This window comes from Phascolarctos cinereus, unplaced genomic scaffold (assembly GCF_003287225.1).
Source record: "Phascolarctos cinereus isolate Bilbo 61053 unplaced genomic scaffold, phaCin_HiC Scaffold_5;HRSCAF=322, whole genome shotgun sequence".
Lineage (NCBI taxonomy): Eukaryota > Metazoa > Chordata > Mammalia > Diprotodontia > Phascolarctidae > Phascolarctos > Phascolarctos cinereus.
In genome coordinates, this window is record NW_027555958.1 from 61,388,610 (window position 1) to 61,405,045 (window position 16,436).

Genomic DNA, 16,436 nt, shown 5'->3' on the forward strand with positions numbered 1-16,436 from the left:
TGGATCTAGGAGAAAAAGAAAATTCCATTTCCATTAATTATATACCTGAAGTTGTATTTTTATTAAATGCAGGCTGCATTATTTCAGGAAATGCAGTGAACTACATCTAAGTTTGCTGAAAACAATGCATTCCATGTTCATTTAGAGATGATGATAACTCCATAGAAATAAAACTCAGAAGAATGATTTGTGCTATGACATTCATTCAACTTTAGAATTAATTTCCAGAATCTCTGTTTGAAATAAGCAGCGGACAGCTCCTGAGCATTTCAACAAAGCCGTAAATGAATAAGGATTGTTAAAGTGCATCTTCTCCAGTAATTACACAGTCTGCCTTTGGTTTGTGCTAATGAACTTTAAGACAACTGAAATTCCAATTTTAATATTAGAAATCCACTTAATTATAAGTAATCTCCAGTTCCATATGTCACTTGTCTTTGCATTTATTTTCCTGGGTGAGCTTGTAATATAATTTTCTGTTTATTTTCATGAGTGCACATCTAATGTAAGTCTCCAATTTGGGGCTGGTCCTGTTGGCTCTGATCCAAAGCCCTAATTTCTTTCATCCTATCTTATTTCATACATTGACAGAGACTGCTGGTTTGAATAACAAATACCCAATGGACTTGGAAGTGGGGTGGCTGGCAGCACAGACATTACCTGTTTACCTTTTATTGCCTCTTTTGAATTGGTTTTTCTGGGAACAAAACCAATAAAACAGCCTGTTCTCTTCCATAGTGTTTACCCAGGGCATTTACCAGAAGACATCTCTAAGATCTCTCTCTCTCTCTCTTGCTCTCTCTCTTTTTCTCTTTCCCTCTCCAGCAGCAAGGAATGAATAGGCTGGAACTAAGTCCTTTATAATTTTCAAATATTACAGGATATAGTTCCACAAGTCATGTTGGACATCTCCCCAAACTCCAGGCTAGGTTGATGACTCTTTTTTTTTTTTAAACCCCCATGGTGATATTGATAATCTATTGGTTACCTGTAAGATGACAACCTGATGGAAATGGAATCTACACTGTTTGAGCCACCTTTGATTTTTCATACTTCGGAACTTTGCATGGTTCTGTCATCCACCCCCTCCTCTTTCCCTTGATATCACACAACGTAAGTAGCCTAATAAAAGGCAGAAGCAAGAAATTATTACACCTTGTGCAATACTCAAAGCAAATTTTATTTGCCAGAGTAGCATTTTGTGACTACTTGCTGCAGAATATTTTGACACTTGATCTAAATGCTAAATCTGAATTTATCCCAGTTAAATGACTAATTTTTCATTTTCCTGCAACTTTCTTGGATCTCCAGGTTGCCGCTTATGGGCAGTCAGTGCAAACATTGCATTGAAAGAGTCTCGTAGTTCACCATCCCATATAATCATGTGTCATTGTCAATCTGGGGAAGTCACATGGCTTTAACAAAAGTCCCTCTAAGGTGCTGCCAAAAAGCTTTTATGTAATCTTGGCAGAGCCTTAGAATTTTTTTCATTTGTTTTTACAATTTTCTCAAGTGGAAATGATCCCGTATTTTGCCGACGCTGTCCAAGACAAAGAACGATGATCCTTCTTGCTGAGTCCTAAATTCAGCTGCTGAATGTATGTTCAGTCCACATCACAAATAGTAAAAATGATTGTGGATCTGCCAAACGAAGGCTTCTCTTTGTCTTAAGAAATGGCAATACCAATTCCTGATATCATTTATGCAGGAATTTTTATTCTTTAAATCTTCCAGATTAAAGCAACAAGAAAACATTTAGAATGTCCTTTGGTGGAATCTTATTACACTTTTTATATATGTAAACTGATATTCTTTGATGCCAGCACGTTGCTCATACAGAGGGATCTCTGCACAATTAAACAAAACAAAACAAAACAAAACTGAAAGAAAAAAGGACAAAGAAAATATAACTGTCTTCTTATCTGATTAGAATCAAATACATTAACAGATTGTCTTGTAACACAAATTGGCAATAATACAAAAAAATCGACATTGTACATTATTTCAAGAAAAATAACTTCCTTTGAATACAAAAGGATAGATACACTTCTTTTTTTTTTCTTTTTTCTTTTCCCTTATAGCCACTCTTGTACAATAGGCGTACACCAGCACTGGAGTGATGTAGTGCTACTGAGATACACAAGATATGACTGTCTTGAGATATTTTTGGAAGGGGCTGTAACACATGTGCATCACTAACATCAGACAAAGAAGTCTTTCAACCAGCAAGGGTTACTTACAGAGCAACGGTCACTATAGCACAGATTGGGAGGGACTCAGGGACTGAAGCAGGCCAATATGGCAGCTTTGACCAGATTTCCTTACACCCACAATGCACTGACAGCAAAGAATGCTTCTATTTGGTTGGTCCACACACTGGGCAGAGAGGTACAAGAGAGCGCACCAGATTAGAGGCATAAATGTTTGTGTGTGTGTGTGTGTGTTTCTAGGTTGTTGGTTTTTATTTTTTATTTTTTTCCCCCCTGTTTTGGGGTGAGAATGGGGAGGGCTTTTTACAGCCCCTTCAATCCACAGTAAGTCCTGCAGCTGGCGTTGTGATTTGCAGTAATAATATCAGCAGCTGCCAACTTGTCTGGAGTCAGAAATTAACAGTCTTGACTCGGAATTGCTGTCCACGATTGATTAATATGGCTTAGTTCAGTTAGGCCTTCTTAGTTGGTTTTGTTTTTCAACATGTGTGTGTGTATTTTTCTATGTTAGTAGCAAAAGCTTGGGTTAGTTTAGCTTCCCCATGGTATAGTCCCATCAGTAGGCTGAACTGGAGGCCATAGAGTATACTGAGCCTAAAAGAGGCGTGGGCCAGTTATTCCTAGCAGAGCCACAAGCAGAGTGAGAGAGCCCTGTGCCCTTGCCCCGTGGCCAGAGTCTGAGCTGCAGCTTCCAGCCTCCTCACACCGCAGCTTCTCGCACAGGATGCCAGTGTAGCCGGCTGGGCACTGGCACTTCACGTTGTTGTGACACGTCCCTCCATTCTGGCAGTGCAGGAATTCATTGTCACACACATTGGCTGCAAAATGGGAAAAAACCAAAATCAACTTAAGTTCATCTGGCATGGAAAGCCCCCAGTCTATTGATTTCCTTTTCTATCCCCTTCCTCTCACACCTAACATACAAAGAATGTGATTTGAGTTTCCAAACAATTGAGGTTTGCTACTTTTGATCAGATTAGCTATTTTTTTTTTTATATAGATCTTTTTTGAGGGGAGGGATACAATCTTGGAGAATATCCTTGTCCATTTCAGGCTGCACAATGCAAAATAATTTAATATTTGCATTAAATTGTTGGGCAGTGTCTTCTCTTCATGAGGCTAGAAACTTTGATGAATGCCTGATTTTTCCAAGAAGCTTCTGCTCTAAGACAGTAGAGTGCTTGAGTCAAATGAATGGGAAAAAAGAAATGCAAAGTAGCATTGCTAGAACAATTAAGCGTCTGTAGGTAATGACTCACACTCCCTTCATCGGGTTTTACTGATTGGCATGCACGTGTATATGTATGTGTCATAATAGAAACAAAAAGTATGGAGGGGAAATGGTATGGTAGAGCTAGCATGCAACCAAAGTGGGTGTTAACATTGTCTTTAAATCCAGATCGAAAGACATAAAGTATATTTAATTGAAGGAGCCTCAGAAAGAACATTCACATTTGTCCATGACAATCCATTAGGACTTTTATTGCCTTGTAAATATAAGAAGTGGAATTCAAGGTTACCTTGATTCTACATTTCTGTAATATGCTTACAGCAAAAATCCTGATTATCTAGATCTTGCTATTTCAATCAATTAATAGAATCACTTTTAATAAATCAGCAAAATGATACAGGGGATCTGAATTTTGGTCATGCCCTTCATCAAGCATCTTTTCCCATCTCAAGACTCCTCATCGTTCTGATATTCTGGTTATCCTCATTAATTCTAAGTCTCCAATTCTTTTAGATAATCAAGGTTCCACTGATTAAGCAGAATATTAAATAGGGATCCAGGGAAATGAAAACAATAAGAAATAGGAAAAGTCAAGAATACTTCAAAACAACATATGCTGCTTAAGCATTTAACATGTAGGAGGTGGACTATGTGGAAGGGGGAGTAGAAAGTGGGAGGCAGATCAGAGCAAGTAACTTTTTAGAAAACACAATTTTTTAAAAAATTATTTCACAAATCTCTTGGATCAATTCCCTAAGAGGACAGATCTATCTATCTATCTATCTGTCTATCTATCTATCTATCTAGCCTTCCATCTATCTATTCAATTTCATTGAGAGAGAGAGACAGAGAGAGTTATGAAGGGAGGAAGAAGATGAGGGAAGAGGAGAGAGGTGAGAAATAGATACTATAAGAAATACAGAGAGTGATGCAGAGAAAGATGCAGGGAAAAAAAGAAAAATACAAAGGACAGCTGAAGAGAGAGAGGGAAAGAGGGCATTGCGGAGAATGTGCAAGATCCACTGAGACTGGAGTACTTTAAAAAACACAAGCCAAAACAGAAAAAGGAGGAAAAGAAAAAAAAAACCTCCCCCCCATCATTACCTCCCAAGATATGATGACACATGACCTTGAAGTGTTCATAAATCATGTTCCTTTCAACAATATGTCATCTTAAAAAAAAAAAAAGGAAAACAGCTTCTTCCCACACTAACTCCTGCTTACTCTGTGTGGGCAAATGAGCTTGAGAAATGATGCCTGTGCCTAGCCACATAGTTAATACAAAGTGACCAATAAGCAGCTTTCCATCTTATTGCCTCTCTCAACAATTCCTCCCTAGTTTTAAAAGTAGTTTTATAACTCATTGGCATAATTCTGAAATACACCCACACTCAGTAATCTATAAATGTCAACATAGACTATTAATGGGTCCTCAAAATGGAACTTCTGAAATTCTGATATAACACATGATTTCCAAATTCGAATATGCACCTCTGTGGCCACGTTGCAATGGCAGTCCTTATTATTAACTTCAGTTCCCCTTTTTGGCTGCTTTGAGATTATGAATACAGAACATAGATTATACTAGCTCATGAGGTACATTTATGCATTTTGGAATTCACATCTGGCTGGAGAAACAATAAACGTGGATCCCTTTACCAACTGCTTAGAGGGGTTAAAGTCATGATGTATTTTTTAAAAATGACATCCAGCTCAGCATTCAGTAGTTTGCTTTTTGTGATATGTCAGAATATATTTATCTGCGTGGTGCAACCCAGGATAATCAAATCAGACATTAGGTGCCAGAATTTAAAGATAAAATGTTCGGTGTTTATTCTTTAAGGGAACAGATCCCTGAGGAAGACATTCCCTTTTATTTGGGCAACAGTGGCGGTGAAATATTTGTTCCATCAATATTGATAATTGCTGGCCTTGAGTAATTGAGTACAAATCAATAGTTAATTAAATGTCTCCTTTTAAAAATCAGTCCCTTTCTTCTCATTTTGTCCTGAATATTAATTAGCTTTTTACCAGAATTATTTTCCCCAAGTCTTTCAATACTGATGATAAAAGTTAAAATTCAATGACTTTTTTAATATTAAAAAGTACCCATGATCAGTTAACTTGATAGTTATGCCAAATTGAGTAAAATAATATGCCTAAAAAGATGCCTCAAGTTGCATCATCTCTTAGGAGGTTTGGAGGCAGAGGGGTAATTTTTTTTTCCTGTACAAAATGCATATGAGAATGCTTTTCACTTCTTAAAAGAGGTATGCTAGACTAGAAGTGTAGAAAGAAACATACGTTTTCAGACATGGTCAATGTATGGATTTGTTTTGCTTCATTACACATATTTGTTATGTGGGAGGGCTTCTTTGAGGTCAGAGTGATCGGTGAGTAGTGATAGAGATTTAAAAAAAAGAAGAAAAGAACATTAATGGAATATTTAAAAAAAATATATATCCAGAAGCAGGTAGGGACATTGACATCAAGGAAGTTTTGTTACTACTGTTTTAAATTTAATACATACTTAAAAAACAGTTTCATATGCAATCCTCTTTTCTGTTGTTTCTATAGAGAAATGTTGATGATGTGATATTTAAGCTCTGAGTTCAAACAACATTTTCAGGAAGTCTTTCCTGATTTCTCCAGGTACTACTTTACTCCTTCCCAAAACTGTCTCATATTCATTTTGTACAAATTATCCACATATTTAGACATATGTACATGCTGTGTCCCACATCAGAAGGAAAACTCCTGGAGGGCTGGGATGTTTTGGCTTTTGTCTTTGTATCCCCAGTGTTTGATATGTAATAGGAACTTAAAAAAGCGGTAACTAATTGGTTAATTAAAAAAGAAAAACAAAGCAAGAATTATTAGTATATATTTTTTATATTGGGTCTATTGTCTTGCCCAGGCTGGAAGTGTAGCTGCCACTCAGGGGCCTGATCCCCCTTCTGATTAACATGGGAGCTTTGACCTACTCCTTTTCCCATTTGGGAAAGTTCACTCCTCCTTAGGTAGCTTGGTGACTCCTTGCTCCCTGGGTCTTACCACACTGGTTCCCAGACCTAGTGCAGATACCCGGTTGGGTCTAACCCACCACAGTTCAGAACTCCTGAACCCAAGTGATCTGCCAGCCTCAGTCTCCTCTGGCAATTGGGATTTCATTCATGCACCACAGAATGCATCTCATTTCTACTGAACTCTAGCATTCTCTATAGCAGTGATGTCAAACTTGAGAAATAGATCCCTGTAGGCCACACATTGACTTGGAAAACCACAAATTAGCATTATCTATGTTGTATTTTATGTTTGTATGTTGTTCAACATTTCCCAATTACATTTTAATCTGGTCTGGGTGGTACTCAGGAGTTTTGCAGACATGAGTGTCCAGGAGGCCTTGAGTCGGACACCTTTGCTCTACAGAACACATAACCTTTCTTCTCCCAAAGGGAGTACATTCCTTCTTATCTAGATGCAGTGTAAACCCAGGTGACCAGCCCTCTTGTAATTAGAGAACTTTAATGCTGCTGAAAGAACCTTAGCTAATCCTAGCACAATGTCTTCTTCATTCCTTCAGTTTCATTCCTCTCTCCACAGTCTCTTTAAACACTGAATTTTTCTGGTTGAATGAGTTAGCTACTTGACTGACAAGCATTTTTCAAGCCTTTCTTCTGGTTGTGGAACTATACACCTGCTCTGGATATAAAACAAGACATAAAAGATAGCATCTCTGCTTTCACAAAATCTGCAGTCTAGGTGGGAGGACACAACATCAGACAAAAGCTGACATCAGACAGAGAAGTAATAAAGCAATGGGAGAAATGGAATTGAATATGGAATTGCTGAGGGTATACAGATCAAAGAAAGCTTCTTGGAAGGTAATTTTTTTTTTCTTGGAAGGTAATTTTGATCTGGGTCTGGAAGGAGGTGATAGGCATATATTGATAGAGAAGGCTGCATTTTGTTGGGAAAGGGCAGTGTATGGCTGGGTAATGAGCATACTGGTTTGACTACCATAGAGATAATGTGGGGTTGAGGGGATAAGTTTGAAGTGTTTGGGAAGCAGATATCCTGATTAACGGAGGACCTGGCTTTTCTGGTTTCCTTCAAGTCCCAGCTAAAGCCTTACCTTCTACAAGATGCCTTTCCAAGTCTTCCTTAATCTTAGTGTCTTCTCTCTGAGATTATGCTCAATATAATCTATATATATCTTTTTTTTGTATGTATGTTATCTCTTTGACTAGAGAGTGAGCTCCTTGAGATCAGAGGCTACTTCTTTTTTTCTTCATTTCTTTGTATCCCAAGGCCTTGGCAAAGTGCCTGACACGTAGTAAGTGCATAATAAATGCTTGTTGACTTGACTGGACCTTGAATGGCAGAACTTTAGGGGGCACCATTGCATAGTGGATAGAGTGCTAGGCTTATAGACAGTATAACCTGGGCTGGAATCTGATCTCAGACACAACCTAGCTGGATGACCTTACTCCAGTCCCTTAACCTCTTGGCTTCAAATTCTTCCACTGTAAGTTGGGGATAACAATACTTGTAGTATCTGTCTCACACTGAGGGGATCAAATGAAATAATGCATGTGAAGAACTTTGCAATTCTTAAGTGATGTATGAATGTCAGTTACTTTTTTCTTCATCCAGGCTGAGGAGTTGGCCAAAGGGATAACAGAATTGCTGCAGCTTTTTTTTAAACAGGGGAATGATATGATATGATATGACATGATATGATATATATATATATATATATACATATGTGTGTATGTGTGTGTGTGTGTGTATGTATAGCCATAATGAGAAGAGACAGAAAAAAAATGGGCCTCAAAGTTCAGGTTAGGTGCCACCCCTAACATGTAATGACTGTGTTACTCTGGGCAAACCACCCACTTAACCCCTCAATGCCCTAGGAAATCCTTGAAAAATATAAGGTGCAGAACAGTTGCTAATCTGTTCTCCTAGAGGAAGTTCTCTTACTAGGAGTTCTTTAAAACAATGACATCACAGGTTTGGGGGAAAAAAAAAGAATAGGCCAGAAGTAGATAAAAGAGAAAAGATAATGTTTCAAAAATAAGGGTGTAAGCTGGTGAAGTTAGTACATAAAAGAATGTGATTGTAGGGTTGGGTGAATATGAAAAATACTGTAGTAAGAATCAATAAGATTTGGCCACCGATTAGGTGATGAATCAATGAATGAAATCAGGTTTATGAGTCTAGAAGACTGAAAAGATGATGGTGTCATTGATGGCTAGTACTATCAATGGACTACAAAAACTGAAAAATGCTGATATTGTATATAGAGGAAAAATCTCACTTCCTTTTCTTAGTCTATGGAAATTCAAAGTAATCAATGAAAAGTGTGTCTAGACTTCAGTTTCTTTATCTATAATAGAATTTAGACTAAATGGATGACTTTTAAACTTAGGCCCATCTTCAACATTCTATGATTTCTATGTGCATTTTTCATTGATGAGGTTTATAAATTTACAAGGCACAAAAAAGTTAGCGAACCTACTGACTGGATGATTTTTACATTTCTTGCTTAATCTCAGTTGGCCAAGTAGGTCTTAAAGAGTGTCTCATATGCCTGCCTTAGGATCTGGCCCTGGCTTTGCCAATTAGCTGTGTGACATTGGTCAAGTCACTTGATTTCACTGTGCCTCAAATATTTTCATCTATCTATAGAATGAGGATAATAAATAAAATATGCCCTTGAGATTTCCTCATAGGGGCATTCATTATGAAGATCAAATAAAAGAAGTTATATCAAAAGTTCTTTTAAAAAGTTTAAAGCACAAGATAACCACAAAAAATTACCTAAAATTCTCCTAAAATCCTTTCTTAAAAAGGAAGCTCATAGTAGGTAGGTTAGGTGGGTAGACTCATTTCCTTCAAACTAATGAGTTAAATACTGCCTTTTCCTATGTGCCCAATTTGAGATGCCTAAATTAGAAAGCAGAAAATAAAGTACACCTTCCTGACAACATCCCCATATAGAATAGAGATTGCAAACAAAAACTCAACAGCCAACCTGATGTGTATATGTGATCTGTGCACTTGGGATCTGCAGAATATGTATGTTTTGGATGGTATAAGAAGTATCTGAATGTTAAATGCATTCAAACTGAGTATAACATCATAATGCCTTAGGGCATATACTTTCTCAGGAAAGTGACATTCATACCCATCTTCAATGTGCATTCTCTTAGTTATTGGATGAAATATTCTCTAAACAGTGATAGTAAAGTGGAAATTGGTAGGGTGGGCTAGAATACAGGGAACTATTCATATTTCTATACACATATAGAAAGAACGATGGATTTGAAGTCAGGAAGACTGGGATCAAAATTCCATTTTGGTCATTGATTTGCTGTATGGTCAATCAATGAATTGACTGACTAATAAACACTTATTAATTCAGCACTGCTTTGTGCCAAGTACTATTCTAGATGCTAGGGATATAAGTACAAAAATAAGACAAATCTTGTCCTCAAGGAACCTATATTCAAGTCAAGTCATTTGACTTATCTGAACTTTCCTTCCTTATCTATAAAATGGGAATAACAATAAAGTACTTGCTTTATTTACAACAGGATAGTTGTAAAGATCAAATAAGATGTAATGTACATAAAGCACCTTGTAAACCCCAAAGACGTTTATAAATGTCAGCTTTTATTAATATTATTATTGTTTTAGTATCAAAGGGAATTGTGGCTTAGCCTGTCTCTAACACACCTAATCTGTGTAACACAGGACAAGTCACTTAAACTCTCAGCTTCTTAGACTACTCCCTAAAATGATAAATTACAGAAGAGTCAAAAATCTAGGTTGATAGAAGGAGCTTCCATACCCAGAGAGTTCCCATTACTAATGAAATATTAGGTCAGGGCCAAAATACATATATGAATACATTTGTGTGTATGTATGTATGTATGTATGTATGTATGTATGTATTTATATATGTGTTTTGTATATATATTTATATTTATACAACACACATATATAATATTATATATGTATATGTATAAACACATACATAAGGAGACATTGTGGTATAATGGCTAGGGCATGAGTCTTGGAGTCAGTAAGAACTATGTTCAAATCTGTCAGTCAGTCAATAAAATTAAGTGTCTACTATATGACTGGTACTGTGCTAAGTGCTGGGGATACAGAAAGTGACAAAAGACAGTTCCTATGATAAGGATGGGATCTAGAGCCCCAAAAAGAAAAACCCTGGACTTTTCCAGGTGGCCAAATCTTTGGCATTTGCCTGAGGCTATAATCTTATCAACTGGTCTTTCATTATCACCTATACCCAATCTCCCAATTCTGTTACCTAGTCCTTCATTGTCTATTACCTCCAGATGGCCACTGGCTACTTCCCACACTTAATCCTATCTAGAATCCATTCTCCCTTGTTTCAGGTCCCAGGTGTTCTGTTCACCCCAGCTTACTGGCCCCTCCCATCCAGATCCTCTTTAAACCCCTCTTCCAGGTGCCCCAGACTACTTGGCCACTTCTGGATCCCTCCCACAGACTTTCTGTATATAAGTTCTATCTTGTCTCCATTAAGGTGCTCAGATTCTTATAATCTTATAATAGCTCACAAATGTTCAGATTCCTAAAGAGTCTGGCCAATATGGTGGATGTTCTAATAAACCTTGTCTTTGGCTGAAAGAAGGCTTGGGTAAAATTCATTTGGGCAGGGCCCATGTGTTGTGATTTTGGGGTCCCAGCAGTCCTAACATCTAAACCTCAACAGAGACACTGGAGCTTATTGATTGCAGAGGGAAGTGTGATGTGAGATGGTCAGACCTGTGCTTCTGAAAAATCACTTTGGTGGATGAATGGACGGAGTGAGGAGAGACTTGAGGCAGGCTATTGCAACAATCCAGGTATGAGATGATGAGGACCTAAACCAGGGTGGTGGTAGTATCAGAAGAGAGAAGAAGTATTAGAGAGATGTTGCAAAGGTGAAATCAACAAAATAGGGAAGAGTAGAGGATGACACCTAGGTTGGGAACTTGAGTGATTGAGAGGCTGTTGTGACTTTGATAGTAATAGGGAAGTTAGGAAGGGAGAGAGATTTAAGGAGAAAGACAATGAGTTCTGTTTTGGACATGTTTTGTTTAAAAATGTCTGTAAGACATCCAGTTTGAGATATCTGAAAGACAGTTGTAAATCCATGATTAGAAGTCAGCAGATAGGTTAGGGCAGGATAATTAGATTTAAAAATCATTAGCATAGAGATGGTAATTAAATGTATGGGAGCTGATGAGATGACAAATGAAGTCTTGTAGAGAGAAAAAAAGAGGGCCTAGGACAAAACCTTGTGGAACACCTTCAGTTAGAGGGTGTGATCTCATTGAAGATCCATCAAGAGAGACTAAGAAGGAGTGATGTGATAGCTATGAGGAAAGAGTGGTGTCCCAAAAACCCTAGAGAGGAGAGAGTATCAAGGAGGACAGAGTAATCAACAGTGCCAAAAGCTGCAGAGAGGTCATGGAGAATGAGGATTGAGAAAAAAGCCATTGGATTTGACAACTAAGAAATCATTAGTAACTTTGGAAATATCACCTTTGGTGGAGTGATGAAGTCAAAAGCCAGATTATAACGGGTTAAGAAGTGATTAAAAGCAGAGAAGTGGAGGCATCTATTGTAGAGAGCTTTTTCAAGGAATTTAGCCACAAAGGGCATAAGAGATGTAAAATGATAGCATGGATGAAAGGATTGAGAGGGTTTTTTTTGGGGGGGGGTGGGCTGGGGTGACATGGGCATGTTTGTACACAGTAGGGAAGGAATCAGTAGACAGGGAGAGATCAAAAATAAGTTATCGAGTGGGGATGACAAAATTGGGAGAATCTGTTGAAGAGACAGGATATAATGGGATCGTTTGTGCAGGTGAAGGGGTGGGCCTTAGTAGGGTGTAAAGCTTTCAGTGAAAGGCAATTCCATGTCATGGGATGACACTTTTTTGATTTCTATGTAATGAACATAAATCAAACAGATTAAGGAATTGAGCTGATGAGAAAGATAGAAGCTGCCAGTTGGGCTGTCAGATACAATGGGAAATGCAATATAACAGAGCTTAATCCCAGAGAACAGTTATCATATTCTGATTTCTCTATTATCAATGACTCTCCAATGGCGCAATTAAGGAATGATACTTCCTCTTGACCATTCAGTGGAAACATCATTCAAAATATCCAAGCATCCTTCAGCAAAGCTCAGGTATTCCAACCAAAGGCAAGGTGTAGTCAGATGACTTCAAGGTTGGGATGAGCATCACTGACTAAAAGCTGCAGAAAGTTCTTAGTTTTCACAGACCTAAAAAAAAAAGCAAAAGCCTACAAATGTGGAAGGAGAATTAGTGTGCTTTGAAAAGCCACCATACAAAAATGGGTGAGTTTTTTCTCAAAAGCAATCATTAATATTGTATTAAAATCATGTTCAGGGCAAGATTTTCCCAGATGAGATGCTCACAAAAACCCTTTCTGAGAAATCACTAGTTTCTTATCCAATTCTGTGAAAAACAGCATTCTTTGAAGTTAAATGTTAGACAACATTGCTTTCTTGCTTCTTTTTTCTAATGCTTACTGTTAAAATGGGCAGCTAGGTGGCATAGTGGATAGAGCACTGGTTTGGAATTAAGAAGATTTATCTTCATGAATTCAAATATGGACTCAGACACATACTAGTTGTATGACCCTGGGGACATCACTTAATCCTGTTTGCCTCAGTTCCTCATCGGTAAAATGAGCCAGAGAAGGAAATGTTGAACCACTGCAATATCTTTGCCAAGAAAACTCCAAATAGGCTCACGAACAGTTGGACATGACTGAAAAATGAGTGAGCATCATAACCGTTAAAATGGTGAAGGGTGGAGTTTAAAGGAAGGTACGCTCAAGCACAACATCATGTGCAGGATATACTGGAACCAATGAAGTTATCATCTACTGAGATAATAACAGGGCTGTTATTTTAAGCAATAATATCACCCTATTTTGCCATCTTATTAAAGAACTGCATGTTATCAATATACCTTTTTTTTCTATTTTAAAAACCAATTATATTATCCATTTTGGTGTAGCGTAAACTGCTTCAGAAAACCCACAAATGATCCAAATTGTTCTCACTCCTAACTCTGCTGAGGCCTGACTAAATAATGTCAGTTTCCTATCAATCACACCTTACTTTCAATGGGAAGTCATGAGAAGAGTCTTCTAAAATGTACAGTTGAAATACACTAATTTCAGGCTTTGGTTGCCTTTAGGTATATACTAGGTATATGCAAACACTTGTGTTCTTATGGTGATGAAATAGCATGTCCAGGCTAAACATACATATTCATATATACATGTGTGTATGTGTATACATATATGTATATATTTGTACACAGATGTATTTATATTTTGGGGAGAGAGAAGGAACAAGAAGAGGGGGAGGGGAGGAAGGAGAGGGAGTCAGCTTCAGAATCAGGATGACCTACTTTCAAGTCCCACCTCTAATGCATACTGGCTGGTTAAGTGACTGGCCTAGAGTTACCCAGCTAGTGTCTGAGGCTGGACTTGAACTTAGGTTAAGAGGCCACAGATCAAAGAGATTAGAAACCCAAAGGAAAACTTGACCCCCTTGGCATTTTTTCTCCCTTAGAATCTTTTCTTCTTGCTGATTCATCTTGAACTTGAGGTATATTCTGACCTATAGGTCACTTATTGTCATACCTCTACCAAGAACTTCCTCTTGACAGCTAGAGGGTATAGTGGCTTGAGTGTTAGACTTAGATTCAGGAAACCTGCTTTAGCTATTTACTGTTGGAGTGACCTTGGGCAAGTCCATAACTTCTCAGACTAATTTTTTTCATATGTAAAATAAGGATAATAATAGCCCCTACCTCATAGGGTTGTTGTGAGTATCTAATGAATAAATATTTGTAAAGCACTTAGCACAGTTTCTGGTATATAGTAGGCACTATAAAAATGCTTATTCTCTTCCCCTGATCTCTCCCCTTTAATAATATACCTTTCCTTTGCATAATATCCTATAGAGCTCATGTTGTTAATGATATTTAGATCACAAATATATATGCATTTGTGTGTGTATACACACACACATGCAAACACACACACACGTATTTCTGTGTTGTAATGGGATACCCAAGTGGAGATGTCCCATAGGCAGTTTGACACATGGGCCTTAATTGTAGACAAGTAAAGGTACAAATACAGAGATTTTTAGTTTCATATTACTTTGTCCCTCTTCCAGTTTCCCAAGTGTGTTTTCCATCCTTGGTAGAATGTAAATTCAAGAGTAAATACTTTACCATCTTTCTTCTTTGTATTCCCACTACCTAGTAAAAACTATGCACTTGTTAAATGCTTTCTAAATTGAGTTGAAAGGATCCTCCATATCAGCATATGCTAATGATGAAGAAAAACCTCCCCCAAATCCCACTAATATTGGGTAGTGGTATTCCAAGCATCCAGTTCCTGATCTCTAGCACTGAAAAATGGAGAGGGGTGTGTATGCTTGAAAGGAGATACCTATATTATTACTTCATATGTGGTTATTGTTTGTTCTCTGTGAAAGAAAGTCTCATATTGCAATGCTTAAAAGTATTTTGAGTGAAAATTTAATTTCCTCATTCCTCCTTTTCAAGCTACAGCCGAATATTTCCTTAGAGACTTAATTTTTTCTTAAATATGCTTGGCAGGAGTAGCTCTAAATATGGTCTAAGCCCTCTTAGGATTTTTAAAATTTAAGTATGAAAAATAGCTATAGAACTCAGCAGTAACTTTTTTCTTTTTTTTTAATCCCAATAATCTATTCTAATTCACTCTTGCCTTCAGTGGGCCTCAGTATCCTTCTAACTATCTCCCAACAATGTCAAACCAAGTCTTTGGAGGTGCTTTTATAATGTCAGGATGAAACAAAATTATTTCCCTGGTAATTCCAGTTTCAAGGCAAATTATATTGATGTCAATACCTTCAAGGTGAGAGAAAAAAGTAAAAAAAAAAAAGGCAAGATAATGAAAAAAAATACTGACAATATCAGTCAGGGGATGCCTGATGCCAAATTAAATGTATTGTTTATCTCTCCTCTCTTCTCCCACCATTAAGAAATATAAATGAGAATGAGAATAATTCCCAGCACTTCTTAAACCATGGGTCATGACCCCATGTGAGGCCATGAAAAATTTGGCCACAGTAAAATTTTTCTGAACACACAACGACCAAAAATTAATTAAAAATTAAATGTGTAATGGATCTGAGGTGTTTCTGGCAGTGCCAACCTGTGTTGCATCACACAACTTCACTGCAACTTTGATTCTGAACACAAAGCATGTGTACTTTGCACTGTGCGTGCTCTCAGGCCATACAATGCCAACTAACGCTGCCAAAACCAAAGAGGAGTTGATGAGGGGTCTGGAATGGAAAAAGTTTAAGAAGTCCTGTCAATCTAAAGAACGCTAGGTGTAGTTAACACAGGAAAATAAGAGTGACAGTAGATATCCAGTAATAGTCTCTGCCCTGAATCCCAAGCCACTTTTATCAGATCACTCAGTCCTTGATGATAAACTGGGTTATAGAGACTGTGCTTGCTTCTTCCTCAGGTAAAATACTGATGACACAGATAATAGAGTTGGAAGGGACTCCAACAACCACCTGATCCAGTCAATAAAGGAATAAGAATCTTCTCTGTAACATTCCTCACAATTGGTGATCCAGCCTTTACTTGAATACATTCGAGGGAAAACCCACTGCCTCTAGGGCCAGCCCATTTTGATCAGTTTTGCATAGCTCCAGATGATTTTGCTGTTGCCTGACATTGAGCCTCAGTTTACCCCTCTGTAACACCCACCTACGACTCTTAGTTCTGCTCTTGTGGGCCAAGCAGAATAACTCACTCCCTCCTCCATTTTACAATCCTCCAAATACTTGCAGACAAGTACACTCTTAAGTCTTCTCTTCCTCTTTTTCTTTCA

At 37.7% G+C, this 16,436-nt stretch overlaps 1 protein-coding gene across 4 annotated transcripts in view; it reads right to left on the bottom strand.

Moving 5' to 3' along the window:
- Positions 1 to 1,696: 1,696 nt before the first annotated feature.
- The window catches only part of NTNG1 (netrin G1), a 443,795-nt gene continuing 429,055 nt past the window's right edge, over positions 1,697 to 16,436 (bottom strand). For all 4 annotated transcript variants that reach the window (XM_021000249.2, XM_021000321.1, XM_021000241.1 and 1 more), the window contains one exon: positions 1,697 to 3,028. In XM_021000249.2, coding sequence (XP_020855908.1) covers positions 2,805 to 3,028 — 224 coding nt within the window. In that variant the 3' untranslated portion in view covers positions 1,697 to 2,804. The remainder of the gene's footprint in view (positions 3,029 to 16,436) is intronic.